Source organism: Lepisosteus oculatus, chromosome 12, assembly GCF_040954835.1.
Source record: "Lepisosteus oculatus isolate fLepOcu1 chromosome 12, fLepOcu1.hap2, whole genome shotgun sequence".
NCBI classification, from domain to species: domain Eukaryota; kingdom Metazoa; phylum Chordata; class Actinopteri; order Semionotiformes; family Lepisosteidae; genus Lepisosteus; species Lepisosteus oculatus.
This window is the reverse complement of record NC_090707.1, coordinates 39,366,073-39,386,842: the sequence shown is the minus strand read 5'-3', so window position 1 is coordinate 39,386,842 and position 20,770 is coordinate 39,366,073. Positions and strand designations below refer to the sequence as shown.

The 20,770-nt window shown below is 54.7% G+C and overlaps 3 protein-coding genes and 1 long non-coding RNA gene across 4 annotated transcripts; 3 read left to right on the top strand and 1 right to left on the bottom strand.

The window, feature by feature from the left end:
* Positions 1–137: 137 nt before the first annotated feature.
* On the top strand, positions 138–5,501 carry emp1 (epithelial membrane protein 1). The gene is made up of 5 exons (XM_069197126.1): positions 138–455; positions 2,250–2,364; positions 3,227–3,329; positions 3,836–3,976; positions 4,290–5,501. Exons 2-5 carry the CDS (start codon positions 2,287–2,289, stop codon positions 4,448–4,450), a joined length of 483 nt encoding a protein of 160 aa, XP_069053227.1. The 5' UTR covers positions 138–455; positions 2,250–2,286; the 3' UTR covers positions 4,451–5,501.
* Positions 5,502–5,589: 88 nt separating this feature from the next.
* Positions 5,590–11,031, top strand: LOC138242085 (germ cell-specific gene 1-like protein). Its single transcript, XM_069197120.1, has 6 exons — positions 5,590–5,931; positions 6,902–7,200; positions 8,325–8,372; positions 8,805–8,969; positions 10,043–10,154; positions 10,592–11,031. The coding sequence occupies exons 2-6, from the start codon at positions 6,909–6,911 to the stop codon at positions 10,920–10,922; spliced, it is 948 nt and encodes a 315-aa protein (XP_069053221.1). The 5' UTR covers positions 5,590–5,931; positions 6,902–6,908; the 3' UTR covers positions 10,923–11,031.
* Positions 5,959–12,192, bottom strand: LOC138242088 (uncharacterized). The gene is made up of 3 exons (XR_011191348.1): positions 12,103–12,192; positions 11,185–11,273; positions 5,959–7,191 (listed from the first exon to the last, which is right to left on the bottom strand). It is a non-coding gene; the product is annotated as an uncharacterized lncRNA (long non-coding RNA).
* Positions 12,177–20,769, top strand: f8a (coagulation factor VIII associated). The gene is made up of 12 exons (XM_069197119.1): positions 12,177–12,268; positions 14,535–14,581; positions 15,060–15,132; positions 15,898–16,057; positions 16,200–16,268; positions 16,361–16,481; positions 17,141–17,233; positions 17,497–17,561; positions 18,977–19,058; positions 19,171–19,217; positions 19,724–19,779; positions 19,866–20,769. Exons 1-12 carry the CDS (start codon positions 12,180–12,182, stop codon positions 19,945–19,947), a joined length of 984 nt encoding a protein of 327 aa, XP_069053220.1. The 5' UTR covers positions 12,177–12,179; the 3' UTR covers positions 19,948–20,769.
* Position 20,770: the final 1 nt, after the last annotated feature.

Sequence of the window (20,770 nt, the reverse complement as noted above, 5' to 3'; positions counted from 1 at the left end):
GAGCTCACAGTGTCAGAGTGTGTCTCCCGTCAGCCAGAGAGCTCACACCGAGAGTGCGTCTCCTGTCAGGAACTGGGGGGGCCGTGCGCGCGCGAGAGAGGGGTGCGAACTCACACGGCGCGGGGCGGGCCGTGTCTCCGGTCCCTCCCCACCGCGCGGCGCCAGGAGGCGGGCAGGGCGAGCGGCGGCACTCCTGTCCAGGCTGCGCTGTCTGCTTCATCACGGACATCGGTGGTTCTGTCGGTTCCGCTGCTAGACACTGACCCGCTCCGCAGGCGTCCGTCTCCCGCGAGCGAGCGAGCTCCCCCCGGACTGCCCCGGCTCCGCGCGCGGCGTGGGCTTCCCTGCACAGATCTCGCACACGCGTGTCGCCAGCAAGCCCGCCTGCTTGGGGATACTTCGGCGTGGAAAAGTTTGTTCAGAAGTCGCGACTCCGCGAACTCCCCTTCATTGAGGTAAGAGGTTATTGGTTATTGGTTATTATTATTATTATTATTATTATTATTATTATTATTATTATTATTATTATTCGCTTAAGCTGGCCTCGCTGGGAATCCGCTTTCTCCTGTGTCCGTTTCTCACAGTGTGTCCGCCAGTCCGCGCTGTGAGCGTGTCTGCGCAGCCGGGTGGGTGTGTGTGTTTATGTACCGCTTCGGTCTTTGATCTCGACTCCTGCGCTGGCCAGTGCCCTGCGCCGTGTCGCGGGGCCGTGGATAGGTACTCTGCTGGTGGGGAAGAAGCGTTACGGATTGCCCCACCCAAGCGACTTCCGTGGGCTCGGTGCAGTTCCCACGGGCCACACCCCTCATCTGACTGCTTCTTCCCGGGCTCGGGCGTGTGCGGGACAGCCCGCGAGCCGTCCCCAGTCTCCCAGTGACTCCGGGAGCTGTCCGCACGGAGACGGACCGTCTGCATGCGAATCGACTGTCCGCACGTTAACTATCTGAGATGTTGACTTCGACTGACTGAGCAGCTGTCAGACTCCTGGGCCAAGGACTAACTGGAAAACTGTCAGGCCACTCCCTTACTCACAGAGTAACTGTCAGGATACTCGGTTCCCTTAGTCACTGACTATCAGAGTAACTGTGAGGATACTCAGTTCCCTTAGTCACTGACTAGCAGAGTAACTGTGAGGATACTCAGTTCCCTTAGCCACTGACTATCAGAGGAACTGTGAGGATACTCAGTTCCCTTAGCCACTGACTAGCAGAGTAACTGTGAGGATACTCAGTTCCCTTAGTCACTGACCAGCAGAGTAACTGTGAGGATACTCAGTTCCCTTAGTCACTGACTAGCAGAGTAACTGTGAGGATACTCAGTTCCCTAAGTCACTGACTATCGGAGTAACTGTCAGGATACTCAGTTCCCTAAGTCACTGACTATTGGAGTAACTGTCAGGATACTCAGTTCCCTTACTCATTAACTGACTATCGGAGTAACTGTGAGGATACTTGGTTACCTGCGTGGCTAATTAGCTAACTGTTTGAGTAATTGTCAGCTTACTCAGTGACGAACTACAGTACATGAGAGGCAGACTAAACAGTCCTTTAACTAGGTTGAGAGAGTGACCTTCCAATTAAAAAATCGTCAGCTGATGTACAAGGTTACTGACTGTTTTACCTATCAAGCTAAACGCCGAACTAGCTGAATGACTCACTATTTATCAATGGAAGAGTCACAGTGTAATTGACCAATCAAGCTGACCTCCTGGCTGACAGACCAAGCGCCTGATTGGTTACCTGCCAGGCTCTGGAAGGGGGTGTGGCCTGACAGTCCCAGCAGTCCCATTACACAGGCCCGGGGACACTGTCTGTCTCTCTGTACCACTGTCTCCTTCCAATACCTTCTCAGCCCCACTGAGAGAGCACGCCGCTGAGAGCTGGACTGCTCAACCCACATTCCTGCTTAGTTGCTCAATACTCAAGCAGTTATGGAGGTTATTATAGTGAAAGTGACACATTGGCACTCTGAGAGACTATCCAAAACCCCTCTCTCTCTCAGTGCAGTGTCAGTGTACAGTAGTGTGCAGGAGGAGTGTGTGTATTAACCCCTCTCTCTCTCAGTGCAGTGTCAGTGTACAGTAGTGTGCAGGAGGAGTGTGTGTATTAACCCCTATCTCTCTCAGGGCAGTGTCAGTGTACAGTAGTGTGCAGGAGGAGTGTGTGTATTAACCCCTCTCTCTCTCAGTGCAGTGTCAGTGTACAGTAGTGTGCAGGAGGAGTGTGTGTATTAACCCCTCTCTCTCTCAGGGCAGTGTCAGTGTACACCTGGTGTCCAGTCATCACCATGTTGGTTCTCCTGGGTGGGATCTTCTTTCTCCACATCACAGTCATCATCCTCCTCCTCATTGCCACCATCGACAATGTGAGTAATAGTGTGAGACACACTTTGCCCAGATCACCTGTGTTTCACACGCTGACTGACAGCTCTTGGAGGTCCCCTGTCCAGTCAGTGTGTCTGTATTAACCCCTCTCTCTCAGTGCAGTGTTCATGTACTGGAGTGTCCAGTCAGTGTGTGTGTATGAACCCCTCTCTCTCTCTCAGTGCAGTGTTCATGTACTGGAGTGTCCAGTCAGTGTGTCTGTATTAACTCCTCTCTCTCTCAGTGCAGTGTTCATGTACTGGAGTGTCCAGTCAGTGTGTCTGTATGAACCCCTCTCTCTCTCAGTGCAGTGTTAATGTACTGGAGTGTCCAGTCAGTGTGTGTGTATGAACCCCTCTCTCTCTCAGTGCAGTGTTCATGTACTGGAGTGTCCAGTCAGTGTGTCTGTATGAACCCCTCTCTCTCAGTGCAGTGTTCATGTACTGGAGTGTCCAGTCAGTGTGTCTGTATGAACCCCTCTCTCTCAGTGCAGTGTTAATGTACTGGAGTGTCCAGTCAGTGTGTCTGTATGAACCCCTCTCTCTCTCAGTGCAGTGTTCATGTACTGGAGTGTCCAGTCAGTGTGTCTGTATTAACCCCTCTCTCTCTCTCAGTGCAGTGTTAATGTACTGGAGTGTCCAGTCAGTGTGTCTGTATGAACCGCTCTCTCTCTCAGTGCAGTGTTCATGTACTGGAGTGTCCAGTCAGTGTGTCTGTATGAACCCCTCTCTCTCAGTGCAGTGTTCATGTACTGGAGTGTCCAGTCAGTGTGTCTGTATGAACCCCTCTCTCTCTCAGTGCAGTGTTCATGTACTGGAGTGTCCAGTCAGTGTGTCTGTATGAACCCCTCTCTCCCTGTTCCAGGCCTGGTGGTTTACAGACAGCATGAGTACAGATATTTGGCATCGATGTATTCTGGTCAATGGAGCCTGTAACTACACTGACTTCCCTTCAACCTACCCTCAAGGTAAGAACTTCTGTCCTCACAGCTGTGAGCTGCATCAGGGAGCTGTTCTGGCTGGAGGTCGCGGTGCTGTGTGCAGTGTGTAGTGTTCAGTGTGTGTGTAGTGTTCAGTGTGAGTGTGCGTGCTGTGTGCAGTGTGCAGTGTTCAGTGTGTGTGTAGTGTTCAGTGTGTGTGTGCGCGCTGTGTGCAGTGTGAAGTTTGCAGTGTGTGCAGTGTGAATGTTGCCTGTCCGTGGTACAGCAACACTCTGCCTGTTTGCCCTGCCCTGCAGTCAGCAGTTGAAAACAAGCCAGACTGGAAAGTCCAGTATCAGCCTGCATAGCGCCCCCTCCTGGAGACCAAGCCCTGCTGAGGAGAGCCAACCTCGGTCAGACCGACCCAGCAGGGGGCACTGTGGAGTCCTCTCCTGCCCCATACAGTCATGTGTACCACCCCATTAAAGGAACACCACAGCGCCCCCGTTTGGCTGCAGGCGTGTGTGTGAAGCCCTCTCTCTGTCTCTCTCTAGAGTACCTCCAGGCCGTGCAGGCGAGCTCAGTGCTGGCCTGTATCTTTGCCATCCTGGGGCTGTTTGTGTTCGTGGCTCAGCTGTTCACCCTGGTGAAGGGGCAGAGATTCACCTTCTCTGGCATCTTCCAGCTCATCGCCTGTGAGTACTGTCCCTCAGGACACGCGCGCACACGCACACACACACACTGACACTGAGGCCCATGCACGCACACAAGGTCTCGCACTTGCACTGATGCTGACTGAGTGTGGATTAACCCCTCTGTCTCTCTCTCTCCCGCAGGCCTGTGTGTGGATTAACCCCTCTGTCTCTCTCTCTCCCGCAGGCCTGTGTGTGGATTAACCCCTCTGTCTCTCTCTCTCCCGCAGGCCTGTGTGTGGATTAACCCCTCTGTCTCTCTCTCTCCTGCAGGCCTGTGTGTGGATTAACCCCTCTGTCTCTCTCTCTCCTGCAGGCCTGTGCATCATGATCGCGGCCTCGATCTACACCGATGTCTTCCACCGCGATGAGCGCTTCGGCTGGTATGGTCACTCCTTCATCCTGGCCTGGCTGTCCTTCGCCCTCAGCTTCATCAGCAGCGTCATCTACTTCGTGCTGCGCAAGAAGACCGAGTAGCCCCGCCCACTCTGTCCTGCCACGCCCACTCTGTCCTGCCCCGCCCACTCCGCCCTGCCCCGCCCATCGCCCGCATGCCCCCGCCCCGCCCCTCTGTCTCGGTCCTGCGGTCCACAGGCGGACTCGAGGACCCCGGGTGGCGGACAGGGAGTGAGGGATGATGGGAGCAGATCTGTGCTTGTGTTTGTCCTCGTTAACCCGGTACGATGACACTAATGAGACAGAAGGAACGTGGCCTGCCTTCACCACGCCTGCTCTGGGGTCAGTTCGCTTCCTGTCCGGTCAGCCTGTGGCCCCTCGAGCCGGACGGGGCGCCACCGCTGGTCAGTGTCCAGGTCCCACAAGAGCTGCTGTATTCTCTTGGGCAGTATTGGAAGACACGTTCTGTCCCCTGAGCGACTGCTCGAGCTCGGCTTGGAGAGCCAGTTCCTGGTATTTGCTGGTCCGATGCCTGGGTTCGGCGGGTCCTGAGGGTTGGGGATTTGACCAGACTCGAATTGGGCTTTTTTCGCGGGACTCGGAGTCCCTCACTCCGGCGTGAGCTCCGAGTCGACTGTGATTACCCTGCAGTCTCCCTGCTCTCCCTGCTGTGGTTAACACGGTGGCCCTCGTGAATGGACCCAGCTGTCCCGATGTAGAGCAGCGGACCGCCCCTCTCGTGAATCTAATCGAATGTGTCGTTAGTCTCCCGGCCCTCGTTAGTCCCACTGACCTCCTCTAGCGGCCCCTCTCCCTGAGCCGCCCCTGCTGTGCCGGTCTGCAGGGGGCGCCAGCGGACCCCAGACGAGAGCATGGAGGGCCTTCCACGAGCTGCCTGTGCTCCTGCTCGGGGTGTGCAGCGTTCCTGGTGACACGAGTGGGCTTTCATCTGATTCCCCTTATATTGGATTCCAGTGTTTCTGCGAAAGAAGTGCAGTTTCACGGCAGAGCGCCCCCTGTGGCAGCTGTTGAGTAGGCGTGAGAGGCAGCCTGCCGTTGTGAACTGTACTGTCTGCCTACCTGTATAATTCTTAATAAAACTTCATAAGAAATAAAGGCATTTAACATATCAGGGGGAGAGCCTTGTGTTTTAAAACTACAGGATGCCTGTATGAGTGGAGACTGTGTGTGTGTGTGTGCAGACAGCAAGAGAGGGGAGATCACAGATAATCTCAGTAACAAACACACAACGGGACAGGAGACACAGCAAGAGAGAGATCACAGAATCCCTCAGTAACAAACACACAACGGGACAGGAGACACATCAGGAGTCTAACTCCATCTGTGACGATGGAGGAGCTCAGCGGTCAGTGCTGTGATGTTGGAGCTCAGCGGTCAGTGCTGTGACGATGGAGCTCAGCAGTCAGTGGTGTGTGAGCAGAGCTGTGTGGATTAGGTCCCCTGTTAGATTAAAGAGTGGATTAGTCTGCAGACACAAGGCACAGACTCACACACAGAGACCAGAGGAAGAGGGAAGGAAATCGTTCAGATGATTCACAAAGGTTTGGGATTCTCTTTGACTTGGAATGTTATGTTTGTCCTGTGTTGCTTTTATTAAAAACTTGTCTTCTACCCAGACATGTCAGTGCTCCTGTAGCCCTACAGATTGCTACATAGGCAAAGACTAGACACTACAAGTGTGAATTGTCTCTTCTCAGTGCAGTGTCAGTGTACAGTAGTGTGCAGGAGGAGTGTGTGTATTAACCCCTCTCTCTCTCAGTGCAGTGTCAGTGTACAGTAGGGTGTATTAACCCCCCTCTCTCTCAGTGCAGTGTCAGTGTACAGTAGGGTGTATTAACCCCTCTCTCTCTCAGTGCAGTGTCAGTGTACAGTAGTGTGCAGGAGGAGTGTGTGTATTAACCCCCCTCTCTCTCAGTGCAGTGTCAGTGTACAGTAGTGTGCAGGAGGAGTGTGTGTATTAACCCCTCTCTCTCTCAGTGCAGTGTCAGTGTACAGTAGTGTGCAGGAGGAGTGTGTGTATTAACCCCTCTCTCTCTCAGTGCAGTGTCAGTGTACAGTAGGGTGTATTAACCCCCCTCTCTCTCAGTGCAGTGTCAGTGTACAGTAGTGTGCAGGAGGAGTGTGTGTATTAACGTCTCTCTCTCTCTCTCAGTGCAGTGTCAGTGTACAGTAGTGTGCAGGAGGAGTGTGTGTATTAACCCCTCTCTCTCTCTCAGTGCAGTGTCAGTGTACAGTAGTGTGCAGGAGGAGTGTGTGTATTAACCCCTCTCTCTCTCAGTGCAGTGTCAGTGTACAGTAGTGTGCAGGAGGAGTGTGTGTATTAACCCCTCTCTCTCTCAGTGCAGTGTCAGTGTACAGTAGTGTGCAGGAGGAGTGTGTGTATTAACCCCCCTCTCTCTCAGTGCAGTGTCAGTGTACAGTAGTGTGCAGGAGGAGTGTGTGTATTAACCCCTCTCTCTCTCAGGGCAGTGTCAGTGTACAGTAGGGTGTATTAACCCCTCTCTCTCTCAGCTCTCTCATGTCTCGTCTGATGTGTCTGCGCTCGTCCTTCGCTCTCTTCACAAATGTCTGCGCCCTCGTGCTGTCGGGCACAGCGCTGCTGTCCTCCTACTGGTGCCAGGGGACCCAGAAGGTGCCCAAGCCCCTGTGCACTCTGCACCGCCACACCAACTGCATCCCGGTGCCCGGAGTCTCCAACTCCGCCGCCATCCAGTTCTCCTGGGAGACCGGAGACGACCGCTTCATCTTCCCACACTTCCACACTGGGCTGTGGTTCAGCTGTGAGGAGGACATCTACAGCACTGGAGAGGGTGAGAGGGGGGAGAGGACAGAGAGGACAGAGAGGGGGGAGAGAGGAGAAAGAGGAGAAGAGAGGGGGGAGAGAGGAGATCCTGCTTTTGATTAAACAGAAATATCTTATTCTAACAAAGTCCTGACGAATACATTTTCCCGACTTAGCAGAGTAATCATCTCGGTGAAAATCTGTCATGAGAATATTCTCACAGAAGTAAACAAAATTGCAGACAAATGATTTGTCCTCAGATTTCCACTCTGTGTAATCACTGAGCATCTCTCTAAAGGATACACAATAATTGTCTCACACCCAGACACACACAGACCGCCCACACCCTCTATGTATCAGTGTACAGTAGTGTGCAGGAGGAGTGTGTGTATTAACCCCTCTCTCTCTCTGTGCAGTGTCAGTGTACAGTAGTGTGCAGGAGGAGTGTGTGTATTAACCCCTCTCTCTCAGTGCAGTGTCAGTGTACAGTAGTGTGCAGGAGGAGTGTGTGTATTAACCCCTCTCTCTCTCAGTGCAGTGTCAGTGTCCAGCAGTGTCCAGGAGGAGTGTGTGTATTAACCCCTCTCTCTCTCAGTGCAGTGTCAGTGTACAGTAGTGTGCAGGAGAAGTGTGTGTATTAACCCCTCTCTCTCTCCTGACCCAAGTGCAGGAAGATTAATTTAATTTCTCTCTCCTGTAAGAAAAATTTCATCACAGATTATTTCCAGCAGGACACAACCAGACAGATGGTGATTAAGACCAAACAGAGGATCTGGTAGGGATTAGAGTACAGGTTAGAGATCATATTTCATACACTGTTATTACACAGTGAGGCAAAGGAGAGAGTCGGTGGTGTTTTCTGTAGAATGTGACAGACTGATACATTTCACACTCTAAATACAGAGAGTGGTGTTTTGGCTTCCTGCTCTAAATCTGTCCAAGTTAAAGGTCATCACAGAAATTATTTCATTCAGGAACATTGCAGTAACACAGTCTGTTACAATAGGAACTACAGTCCCAGTACAGTAGAACAGTCTGTTACAATAGGAGCTACAGTCCCAGTACAGTAGACCAGTCTGTTACAATAGGGGTTATATTTATATTGCAGTTCATTTTATAATCAAGTAATCTAATTTTTTCTCTTTTTTTCAGGTGAGAAATGTCGAAGTTTTATTGATTTGACACCTCACTCAGAGAAAGGTACTGAGTACCATAGAGTAATGTGCAGTAAGAGTGTGTGTATTAACCCCTCTCTCTCAGTGCAGTGTCAGTGTACAGTAGTGTGCAGGAGGAGGGTGTGTATTAACCCCTCTCTCTCAGTGCAGTGTCAGTGTACAGTAGTGTGCAGGAGGAGTGTGTGTATTAACCCCTCTCTCTCTCAGTGCAGTGTCAGTGTACAGTAGTGTGCAGGAGGAGTGTGTGTATTAACCCCTCTCTCTCTCAGTGCAGTGTCAGTGTACAGTAGTGTGCAGGAGGAGTGTGTGTATTAACCCCTCTCTCTCTCAGTGCAGTGTCAGTGTACAGTAGTGTGCAGGAGGAGGGTGTGTATTAACCCCTCTCTCTCACTCAGTGCAGTGTCAGTGTACAGTAGTGTGCAGGAGGAGTGTGTGTATTAACCCCTCTCTCTCTCAGGTATGATCTGGCTGTCAGTGGTGACAGAGGTGGTGTACATCTCTCTACTGGCTCTCAGTTTCATGCTGCTGAGTGGGGAGCTGTTTCTCTCAGAGCGATTTCCACACTGCCTGCACTGTGGGCTGCAGCTGAACGCCTTCGCTGCCGTCTTCACTGTTCTCTCTGGTACTGACTGTCTGTCTCACTGTTCTCTCTGGAACTGACTGTCTGTCTCACTGTTCTCTCTGGGACTGACTGTCTCTCTCACTGTTCTCTCTGGGACTGTCTGTCTCTCTCACTGTTCTCTCTGGTACTGACTGTCTGTCTCACTGTTCTCTCTGGTACTGTCTATCTCTCTCACTGTTCTCTCTGGTACTGTCTGTCTCTCTCACTGTTCTCTCTGGTACTGTCTGTCTCTCTCACTGTTCTCTCTGGTACTGACTGTCTGTCTCACTGTTCTCTTTGGTACTGTCTGTCTCTCTCACTGTTCTCTCTGGTACTGACTGTCTCTCTCACTGTTCTCTCTGGTACTGACTGTCTGTCTCACTGTTCTCTCTGGTACTGTCTGTCTCTCTCACTGTTCTCTCTGGTACTGTCGGTCTGTCTCACTGTTCTCTCTGGTACTGACTGTCTGTCTCACTGACTGTCTCTCTCACTGTTCTCTCTGGTAATGACTGTCTCACTGTTCTCTCTGGTACTGTCTGTCTGTCTCACTGTTCTCTCTGGTACTGACTGTCTGTCTCACTGACTGTCTGTCTCACTGTTCTCTCTGGTACTGTCTGTCTGTCTCACTGTTCTCTCTGGTACTGACTGTCTGTCTCACTGTTCTCTCTGGTTCTATCTGTCTCACTGTGCTCTCCAGTACTGTCTGTCTTTCTTCACTGTGGTATCAGACTTTATCAGAGTGTATTGACCTGTCTCTCTCTGGGGACAGTATGAGTGTTTGATCCATTCTCTTTCTCTCTCAGTATCAGAGTGTACCGACCTGTCTCTCTTTCAGGGCTGGTGACAGTATGAGTGTATTAACCTGTCTCTCTCGCTGGTGACAGTCTCAGAGTGTATTAATCAGTCTCTCTCTCTGTCACACTGTATGGACCTGTCTCTCTCTCTGGGGACAGTACGAGTGTGCTGACCTGTCTCTCTCTCTGGGGACAGTACGAGTGTGCTGACCTGTCTCTCTCTCTGGGGACAGTACGAGTGTGCGGACCTGTCTCTCTCTCTGGGGACTGTACGAGTGTGCTGACCTGTCTCTCTCTCAGGGCTGCTGGGGATGGTTGCTCACATGATGTACACGCAGGTCTTCCAGGTGACAGCCTCTCTGGGCCCAGAGGACTGGAAGCCCCACAGCTGGGACTACTCCTGGTCATTCTAGTGAGTGTCAAGCTGGACAGGACGCAGGCGCGGTCAGTCTGTCCAAGCTCTGGGGCGTCAGTGGGGTCACTGTGTCCAGTCTGTCAGTGGGTGTCAGTGGGGTCACTGTGTCCAGTCTGTCAGTGGGTGTCAGTGGGGTCACTATGTCCAGTCTGTGAGTGGGTATCAGTGGGGTCACTGTGTTCAGTCTGTGAGTGGGTGTCAGTGGGGTCACTGTGTCCAGTCTGTGAGTGGGTGTCAGTGGGGTCACTGTGTCCAGTCTGTGAGTGGGTGTCAGTGGGGTCACTGTGTCCAGTCTGTGAGTGGGGTCACTCTGTCCGGTCTGTGAGTGGGTGTCAGTGGGGTCACTCTGTCCGGTCTGTGAGTGGGTATCAGTGGGGTGGGTGCGGTCACTCTGAGACGGACAGTGTGGTCACTCTGGCTCTCCCTCCCCTCAGTGTGGCCTGGGCCTCCTTCACCTGCTGCATGGCGTCTGGCGTGTCCACTCTGAACAGCTACACCAAGGTCCTGCTCCGGGGGCGCCAGTGCCGGCCCGAGTGGAGCTGCCCCTGTGAACTGCCCCGGCCGGACTACTGCCCCAGCCCTCCACCCCCACCGCCCCCACCCCCCCTGTCCCCTCTCAGCCCCTATTACAGCCTGTCTGAGCCCCCACCGCCCCCACCCCTGCCCCCCTCCTCTCTCCCGCTCCCCCTCCCCCCAGAGCCCAGTGACCTCACAGGCATCCCAGAGTCCTCTGGGGAAGAAGAGGAGCCTGGAGAGCCCCTGTGAGGCTGTGTGGTGTGTAGAGACTCTCGCCCCTCTTCCTCCTCCTCTCTCCCCTCTTCCTCTCCTGTTCCTGCTCATATTGTTTCTAATAAACTATCTCCTTGTAAAGACAAAGACAGCACCTCTGCTCTGTTTTTATTTGAAGTTGAGTTTCTTCTTGGTTCAAACGAGAGCAACAACCCAATCAGCTCTTCTGTGAGAATCAAACCCGAATCTCAGATCCAGACCCGAATCAGAGAGTCACTCATCTGAACTTTGACCTCACCTAGCCCGTCCAGCTCGTTTGGCACTCCCACCACTCTCTGTGTAGACACCTGCCTCCTGTCCTGACTGGTGGATCTCATCCAGCTGTGTCTTGAGCACAGAAACATATAGTCAACTGCAGTCAGCGTCTGCGAGCAATTTGAACACTTGTATCACATCTCCTCTGGCCTGTCAGTGTGGGACACTCCCTTCAGACTAAAAGACTCAGTTCCTCCAGCCTGTCAGTGGGACACTCCCTTCAGACCGAAGAGACTCAGTTCCCTCAGCCTGTCAGTGTGGGACTCTCCCTTCAGACTAAAGAGACTCAGTTCCTCCAGCCTGTCAGTGTGGGACACTCCCTTCAGACCAAAGAGACTCAGTTCCCTCAGCCTGTCAGTGTGGGACTCTCCCTTCAGACTAAAGAGACTCAATTCCTCCAGCCTGTCAGTAAATGACTGTGTCTTCTCTGATCCCAGAGCAGCAGTATACTGTATAGAATATTTGTGTCCCTGTGACTGAATTCCTGTCCCTGAAATATTCCTCAGGCAGCTCTGGTGCAGCTCCGCCTGTGACCCACCACTGCTGCCCAGAGTGTCTTGTTTCCCTGCAGTGTCTCAGATTGTAATGATGTGTCAACAGCAACACCTCTGTCTTTCTCTTAAGTAGCCTCTTTAGGCTCGGTCTGTCTCATCTTGTGTTTTTACCCTGTGCTAGTCTACTGCACACTCTGACAGAGATTGGGTCCAAAACTTTCTGAAACAGGTGTAAATATTTTGGGAGGCTCTACAGTACTTGCTACCACTCCTAAGTTGATATCGCCTGAAAATTTATAGAATTAATGTGTTTGTATTTTTTCAGTTTAAAAACATTCTTTGTTTACACTGTTCGCCGTACACTTCACATGAGAGTGAATTTCGCGATTTAGACGTCTTTCCCTCACTGGACATGGCGGAGATACGGAAGGCTTCACTTTTCCCATCCTTCCTGGATTAAAGAGCGTCACCCCAGGAATGACCAATGAGAAGACGTCGTTTGCCCTCAGTGAAGATGGCGGCAGAGGGAGATTTCCTGGTGCGCTACCGAGCTGTTTCCAATAAGCTGAAAAAGTGAGCAGATATTTTTATTAACCTGTTCTATACCTGGGTTTCGGGTTGAAATTAAGACTCGTCTGTATTAAAAAAGTACATTCTGAATTTCTCCAATATTGTTGAACGCGGACAAAATCTTCAACAGATCGTGTATCAGGAGATTAACATGGTTGTATTTGTGTTACACTGAGGACAATTCATCGCATTATTGTCCCCTAGAATAAGGTGATTTACACACTTGCAGTGCACACGTTGTGATTTTTTTGTTTGAATTTCAGATTGAATATGACTATAAAAAATTAGTTGTGTCACAACACGCCTGTTCATTTTGTAGCGTTGCTGCTCTGATGCGGTAACGGTGGTAGTTCGCAGTAGTCCTGTTTAATTCAAGATGGTTTACGGCATGACCAATGAGTAAAATTAGTGTTGCCAAAGCAAAACAAATACAATTAACAGAAAATGTTACTGTTACTCATAACATTAACAGAAAATGTTAGTTACCTGTTACTCTGACGCGGCGAGGGTGGTAGTTGCGGTAGCCCTGTTACTCTGACGCGGGGAGGGTGGTAGTTGCGGTAGCCCTGTTACTCTGACGCGGCGAGGGTGGTAGTTGCGGTAGCCCTGTTACTCTGACGCGGGGAGGGTGGTAGTTGCGGTAGCCCTGTTACTCTGACGCGGGGAGGGTGGTAGTTGCGGTAGCCCTGTTACTCTGACGCGGCGAGGGTGGTAGTTGCGGTAGCCCTGTTACTCTGACGCGGGGAGGGTGGTAGTTGCGGTAGCCCTGTTACTCTGACGCGGGGAGGGTGGTAGTTGCGGTAGCCCTGTTACTCTGACGCGGGGAGGGTGGTAGTTGCGGTAGCCCTGTTACTCTGACGCGGCGAGGGTGGTAGTTGCGGTAGCCCTGTTACTCTGACGCGGGGAGGGTGGTAGTTGCGGTAGCCCTGTTACTCTGACGCGGGGAGGGTGGTAGTTGCGGTAGCCCTGTTACTCTGACGCGGCGAGGGTGGTAGTTCGCGGTAGCCCTGTTACTCTGACGCGGCGAGGGTGGTAGTTGCGGTAGCCCTGTTACTCTGACGCGGGGAGGGTGGTAGTTGCGGTAGCCCTGTTACTCTGACGCGGGGAGGGTGGTAGTTGCGGTAGCCCTGTTACTCTGACGCGGGGAGGGTGGTAGTTGCGGTAGCCCTGTTACTCTGACGCGGGGAGGGTGGTAGTTGCGGTAGCCCTGTTACTCTGACGCGGCGAGGGTGGTAGTTGCGGTAGCCCTGTTACTCTGACGCGGGGAGGGTGGTAGTTGCGGTAGCCCTGTTACTCTGACGCGGCGAGGGTGGTAGTTCGCGGTAGCCCTGTTACTCTGACGCGGCGAGGGTGGTAGTTCGCGGTAGCCCTGTTACTCTGACGCGGCGAGGGTGGTAGTTGCGGTAGCCCTGTTACTCTGACGCGGGGAGGGTGGTAGTTGCGGTAGCCCTGTTACTCTGACGCGGCGAGGGTGGTAGTTGCGGTAGCCCTGTTACTCTGACGCGGCGAGGGTGGTAGTTGCGGTAGCCCTGTTACTCTGACGCGGCGAGGGTGGTAGTTGCGGTAGCCCTGTTACTCTGACGCGGCGAGGGTGGTAGTTGCGGTAGCCCTGTTACTCTGACGCGGGGAGGGTGGTAGTTGCGGTAGCCCTGTTACTCTGACGCGGGGAGGGTGGTAGTTGCGGTAGCCCTGTTACTCTGACGCGGCGAGGGTGGTAGTTGCGGTAGCCCTGTTACTCTGACGCGGGGAGGGTGGTAGTTGCGGTAGCCCTGTTACTCTGACGCGGCGAGGGTGGTAGTTGCGGTAGCCCTGTTACTCTGACGCGGGGAGGGTGGTAGTTGCGGTAGCCCTGTTACTCTGACGCGGGGAGGGTGGTAGTTGCGGTAGCCCTGTTACTCTGACGCGGGGAGGGTGGTAGTTGCGGTAGCCCTGTTACTCTGACGCGGCGAGGGTGGTAGTTGCGGTAGCCCTGTTACTCTGACGCGGGGAGGGTGGTAGTTGCGGTAGCCCTGTTACTCTGACGCGGCGAGGGTGGTAGTTCGCGGTAGCCCTGTTACTCTGACGCGGCGAGGGTGGTAGTTCGCGGTAGCCCTGTTACTCTGACGCGGCGAGGGTGGTAGTTCGCGGTAGCCCTGTTACTCTGACGCGGCGAGGGTGGTAGTTGCGGTAGCCCTGTTACTCTGACGCGGGGAGGGTGGTAGTTGCGGTAGCCCTGTTTCTCTGATGCGCTGTCCTAACTGTGTCTGGTCGGGATGTCCGTCTCTTCCAGGCGTTTCCTGCGGAAGCCCAATGTGGCGGAAGCCAGCGAGCAGTTCGGTGAGCAGTGGGAATGACGATGGCGCTTTAGGAACGATGACCACCGGAGTGATAAGGACACCGCCCAGCTCCCCCACCCCCAAGGGGCTCGGCTTCCTGTAGTCCCGACACGCAACGCCACGTCCTGGTCATCTAGCCCTGACTGACCCCATGATGACCGGTCCCAGATGGACCCTATGTTGGAGTGACCGGCCCTGGACTGACCCCAGTGCCCGCAGTGACCGGCCCTGGACTGACCCCAGTGCCCGCAGTGACCGGCCCTGGACTGACCCCAGTGCCCGCAGTGACCGGCCCTGGACTGACCCCAGTGCCCGCAGTGGCCGGCCCTGGACTGACCCCAGTGCTGCAGTGGCCGGCCCTGGACTGACCCCAGTGCTGCAGTGACCGGCCCTGGACTGACCCCAGTGACCAGCCCTGGACTGACCCCAGTGCCTGCAGTGACCAGCCCTGGACTGACCCTATGCTGTTGTGTCTTCAGGTCAGCTGGCCAAGGAGCTGCAGCAGCAGGACTGTCTCCAGTACGCTGCCTTCTGCAAGCTGGCCACTGCCCGGTACGTCAGAGCCTCAGCCACGTCCTGCACCTGTCTGTCAGCTCTCTGTCGTCCTGCACTGTCTCCTGCTGACTGCTAGAGACCCTCATCACTGTCCTACAGCATCTCACCAGCTCTCTCTCAGTGCAGTGTCAGTGTACAGTAGTGTGCAGGAGGAGTGTGTGTATTAACCCCTCTCTCTCAGTGCAGTGTCAGTGTACAGTAGTGTGCAGGAGGAGTGTGTGTATTAACCCCTCTCTCTCTCTCAGTGCAGTGTCAGTGTACAGTAGTGTGCAGGAGGAGTGTGTGTATTAACCCCTCTCTCTCAGTGCAGTGTCAGTGTACAGTAGTGTGCAGGAGGAGTGTGTGTATTAACCCCTCTCTCTCTCAGTGCAGTGTCAGTGTACAGTAGTGTGCAGGAGGAGTGTGTGTATTAACCCCTCTCTCTCAGTGCAGTGTCAGTGTACAGGAGTGTGCAGGAGGAGTGTGTGTATTAACCCCTCTCTCTCTCAGTGCAGTGTCAGTGTACAGTAGTGTGCAGGAGGAGTGTGTGTATTAACCCCCCTCTCTCTCTCAGTGCAGTGTCAGTGTACAGTAGTGTGCAGGAGGAGTGTGTGTATTAACCCCTCTCTCTCTCTCAGTGCAGTGTCAGTGTACAGTAGTGTGCAGGAGGAGTGTGTGTATTAACCCCTCTCTCTCTCAGTGCAGTGTCAGCGTACAGTAGTGTGCAGGAGGAGTGTGTGTATTAACCCCTCTCTCTCTCAGTGACCTGTCTGTGTGTCTCAGCTGTGAACAGACCCTCTTCAATGCCCCTGGGGAGGCCCTTGCTCTGACGGAGGCCGGCCGCCTGTTCCTGCAGTCGGAGTGGGAGACCCAGGCTCTGCGAGCCCCAGGCTTCCAGGAGCACCTGCAGGCCGCCATCAACTGCTACAGCTTCGCCATCAAGGTGGGCTGAGGGAGACGGGGGCTGTCTGAACACAGGGCTTGCGTGTGGTGTGTGTTGGGTATTGAGCTGTGGGTGCTGTGTGGTGTGTGTTGGATATTGAGATGTGGGTGCTGTATATTGAGCTGTGGGTGCTGTCCTGCAGGTGTACATTGAGGTGAACCAGCCTGTGATGGCCGCCAGCCTGTGCCTGGAGCTGGGCAGTGCGCTCAAGGTAACTCCAGCTCCCTCTCTTGCACCTGCTCTCTGAGTTTCCTGTCTGACCGGTCAGTGGCTGGGCGGCTGACCGCTGTCGTGTGCCTACAGGAGATGAACAAGCCAGCAGAGGCCATCGTCCACTTCCAGAGAGCGGCCGAGCTGCAGAGCCAGACCCCCATCGAGAGCCTGCTGTCCCTGGGCCAGCTGGCCTCCTGCAAAATACTGACCCGTGAGTCTGCACAGTGCGCAGCAGTCTGATCCACTCCAGGGTTTACAGTGCTGTCAGTCAGACTCCCAGTGTGCAGCAGTCTGATCCACTCCAGGTGTGACAGTGCTGTCAGTCAGACTCCCAGTGCGCAGCAGTCTGATCCACTCCAGGTGTGACAGTGCTGTCAGTCAGACTCCCAGTGCGCAGCAGTCTGATCCACTCCAGGTGTGACAGTGCTGTCAGTCAGACTCCCAGTGTGCAGCAGTCTGATCCACTCCAGGGTTTACAGTGCTGTCAGTCAGACTCCCAGTGTGCAGCAGTCTGATCCACTCCAGGGTTTACAGTGCTGTCAGTCAGACTCCCAGTGTGCAGCAGTCTGATCCTCTCCAGGGTTTACAGTACTGTCAGTCAGACTCCCAGTGTGCAGCAGTCTGATCCGCTCCAGGTGTGACAGTGCTGTCAGTCAGACTCCCAGTGTGCAGCAGTCTGATCCACTCCAGGGTTTACAGTGCTGTCAGTCAGACTCCCAGTGCGCAGCAGTCTGATCCACTCCAGGGTTTACTGCGATCTGCATGTGTTACAATCGAGCAGGAAAACGAGATTATTGTTCGTGAGCTGCAGCCCTTCTCCCTGTGCAGATATGGCTCTAACAGGAGAGCTGCTGTGCCCTCCTCTCTCAGGTGACTATGATGGAGCCCTGGCAGTGCTGACAGACATGCAGTTCCTGGCTCAGGAGGGAGGCCTGCAGGTCCCTGGACACAACACTCCTGTGGGTGAGTGACTGCTTGACCCACTCCCACACTTTCCACTGACGGCTGCAGTCCTGCAGGGCCCCTGTCTCCCGGTACTCCCGTCTCTCCTCTGTCTCTCAGGGCTCCTGTCTCTGGTCTCTGCACCCCCTGTCTCCCAGTACTCCGGTCTCTCTTCTGTCTCCCTGCACCCCCTGTCTCTCAGGGCTCCTGTCTCTCCTCTCTGTACCCTCTGTCTGTCACTGCTCCTGTCTCTCAGTACTCCTGTCTCTCCTCTTGTCTCCCAGGTGCGTTCCTGGATATTGTTGCTCGCTGTGAGATCTCCAGAGTCCTCCTGCTCATGCTGCTGGAGGTGAGACTGACGCTGACTGTCTGACGAGGTGCTGGAGGTGAGACTGACACTGACTGTCTGACGGGGTGCTGGAGGTGAGACTGACACTGACTGTCCGAGGGGGTGCTGGAGGTGAGAGACTGACACTGACTGTCCGACAGGGTGCTGGAGGTGAGCCTGACACCGACTGTCCGACAGGGTGCTGGAGGTGAGCCTGACACCGACTGTCTGAGGAGGTGCTGGAGGTGAGACTGACACCGACTGTCTGACGGGGTGCTGGAGGTGAGACTGACACTGACTGTCCGACGGGGTGCTGGAGGTGAGCCTGACACTGACTGTCCGACGGGGTGCTGGAGGTGAGACTGACACTGACTGTCCGACGGGGTGCTGGAGGTGAGACTGACACTGACTGTCTGACGAGGTGCTGGAGGTGAGACTGACACTGACTGTCTGACGGGGTGCTGGAGGTGAGAGACTGACACTGACTGTCCGACGGGGTGCTGGAGGTGAGACTGACACTGACTGTCCGACGGGGTGCTGGAGGTGAGACTGACACTGACTGTCCGACGGGGTGCTGGAGGTGAGACTGACGCTGACTGTCTGACGAGGTGCTGGAGGTGAGACTGACGCTGACTGTCTGACGAGGTGCTGGAGGTGAGACTGACGCTGACTGTCTGACGGGGTGCTGGAGGTGAGAGACTGACACTGACTGTCCGACAGGGTGCTGGAGGTGAGCCTGACGCTGACTGTCTGACGGGGTGCTGGAGGTGAGAGACTGACACTGACTGTCCGACGGGGTGCTGGAGGTGAGCCTGACACTGACTGTCTGACGGGGTGCTGGAGGTGAGACTGACGCTGACTGTCTGACGAGGTGCTGGAGGTGAGACTGACGCCGACTGTCCGACAGGGTGCTGGAGGTGAGACTGACACCGACTGTCCGACAGGGTGCTGGAGGTGAGCCTGACACCGACTGTCCGACAGGGTGCTGGAGGTGAGCCTGACGCTGACTGTCTGACGAGGTGCTGGAGGTGAGACTGACGCTGACTGTCTGACGGGGTGCTGGAGGTGAGACTGACGCTGACTGTCCGACAGGGTGCTGGAGGTGAGACTGACGCTGACTGTCTGACGTGGTGCTGGAGGTGAGCCTGACACCAACTGTCTGACGAGGTGCTGGAGGTGAGACTGACGCTGACTGTCCGACGGGGTGCTGGAGGTGAGACTGACGCTGACTGTCCGACGGGGTGCTGGAGGTGAGACTGACGCTGACTGTCTGACGAGGTGCTGGAGGTGAGACTGACGCTGACTGTCTGACGGGGTGCTGGAGGTGAGACTGACGCTGACTGTCCGACGGGGTGCTGGAGGTGAGACTGACGCTGACTGTCCGACAGGGTGCTGGAGGTGAGACTGACCTGACTGTCTGTCTTACTTCCTGCCAGCCTCCTCCTCAGAAGCTCTTGCCGGAGCACGCACAGACTCTGGAGAGATACGCCTGGGAGTCCTTCGACTCCCACAGCCAGGGTCAGTCTACCTGTCAGCCTGTCCCACGTCCTGCCAGTCTGTCTGTCTCTCTGTGTGGAGAGCTGCCAGTCTGTCTGTGTGTGAAGCTCTCACTCTCTCATGTGTCTTTCAGTGACGTTCCTGCCTGAAAATGTCTTCCTGCTCCTGCAGTCTGTAGTGGTGAGTCTGCAGCCTCCTTCACTCTGACCCGACACCCCGAACTGCACTGACCCCACTGACTGGACAGACAAAGACAGAGACTGGAGCTGGAGAGAGGATAGAGTCACCCAGAGCCCCACACTGACACCCTTCATCATCATCATCACTCCTGAACAGACACTCAGTCTGTAACAACACGTCTGCACCTCTGTGTCCTGTGTCAGGGTGACAGTGGGGTTACAGACAGAGACTGGACACTGGAGCTGGAGAGAGGATAGAGTCACCCAGAGCCCCACACTGAAACCCTTCATCATCATCATCACTCCTGAAGAGACACTCAGTCTGTAACAATACGTCTGCACCTCTGTGTCCTGCAGTCAGGGGGACAGTGGGGTTACAGACAGAGACTGGACACTGGAGCTGGAGAGAGGATAGAGTCACCCAGAGCCCCACACTGACACCCCATCTTGAAGTGTGAAGATGTCAGTACCTCCTTTACCAATTAATTTCTGTGGGTTAATTTGCAGATGGCTTGTCAAGAAAAGGATATTGAGTCTCTGAAGTCGTTGCAGACAGAGTTGTGGTAAGACAGTCTCCTCGGTGTCCAGTGGGCTCTGTATTGCCCCCTCTCTCAGTGCAGTCTTTCTCACCCTGATCTCTGCTTCTCAGGCCTCTCCTGTCTCCAGAGCAGAACCATCTCCTTCACCTGGTGCTGCAGGAGAGAGTCGCCCCCTCTGGTCAGGGCATTTAACACAGCCTGCCCCAGGCAGGGGCAGTAGCAGCAGAACCGAGCGCTGCTGCCCCGAGCTCTTCCTGCAGTGAGGGCTGGACGGGAGCCCAGCGCTGGCCGGAGAGTCACAGCCAGTTCTCCCTCGCGGCTCCGGCCGTAAAGACTTGAGAGGACGAGCAAGATTGGGTTCAGCTGCTTGTGAAGCGGAGCTTCTTCTCCTGCACATGACTGTCCCGCGGGCCGCTGAGGGGCCTGGGTTCGGTCCTGACCGGTCCGCGGGCCGCTGAGGGGTCTGGGTTCGGTCCTGACCGTCCCGCGGGCCGCTGAGGGGTCTGGGTTCGGCCCTGACCGTCCCGCGGGCCGCTGAGGGGCCTGGGTTCGGCCCTGACCGTCCCGCGGGCCGCTGAGGGGTCTGGGTTCGGTCCTGACAGTTCGGTTGGACAGTGGAGCAGTTGTGTTGGACTCTGGTCTTCAACCGGAACTGGGCCTCCAGCCAAAGGAAGTGTTACAGAACCGTGTGGCTCGACCCACCCCCTGGACCGGAGTTTCTGAAGCCCTTGTGTATTCATGTTACTGAGTGTCTTCATTTGTACTGTGGTTCTGTGGGTTAATTAATGGGAAGCCGATGCGGAGTCCCACTGTGTAGCTGTCCGATCCACTCCTGGTGTTGCTACAAGCTCACAGGGGGAGAAAGGAGACCACCTGCAATTAACCCCCTGTTTCCCAGAGGAAGGACTGCAGGTGATCGCTGGAGTGGCCCAGCCTGGTGTGCACCAGGAGTCGGATCGGCTCCCCTGGCGTGAGTCTTTCACGTGATGTAAATAAATGATACAAAGGCACTTAC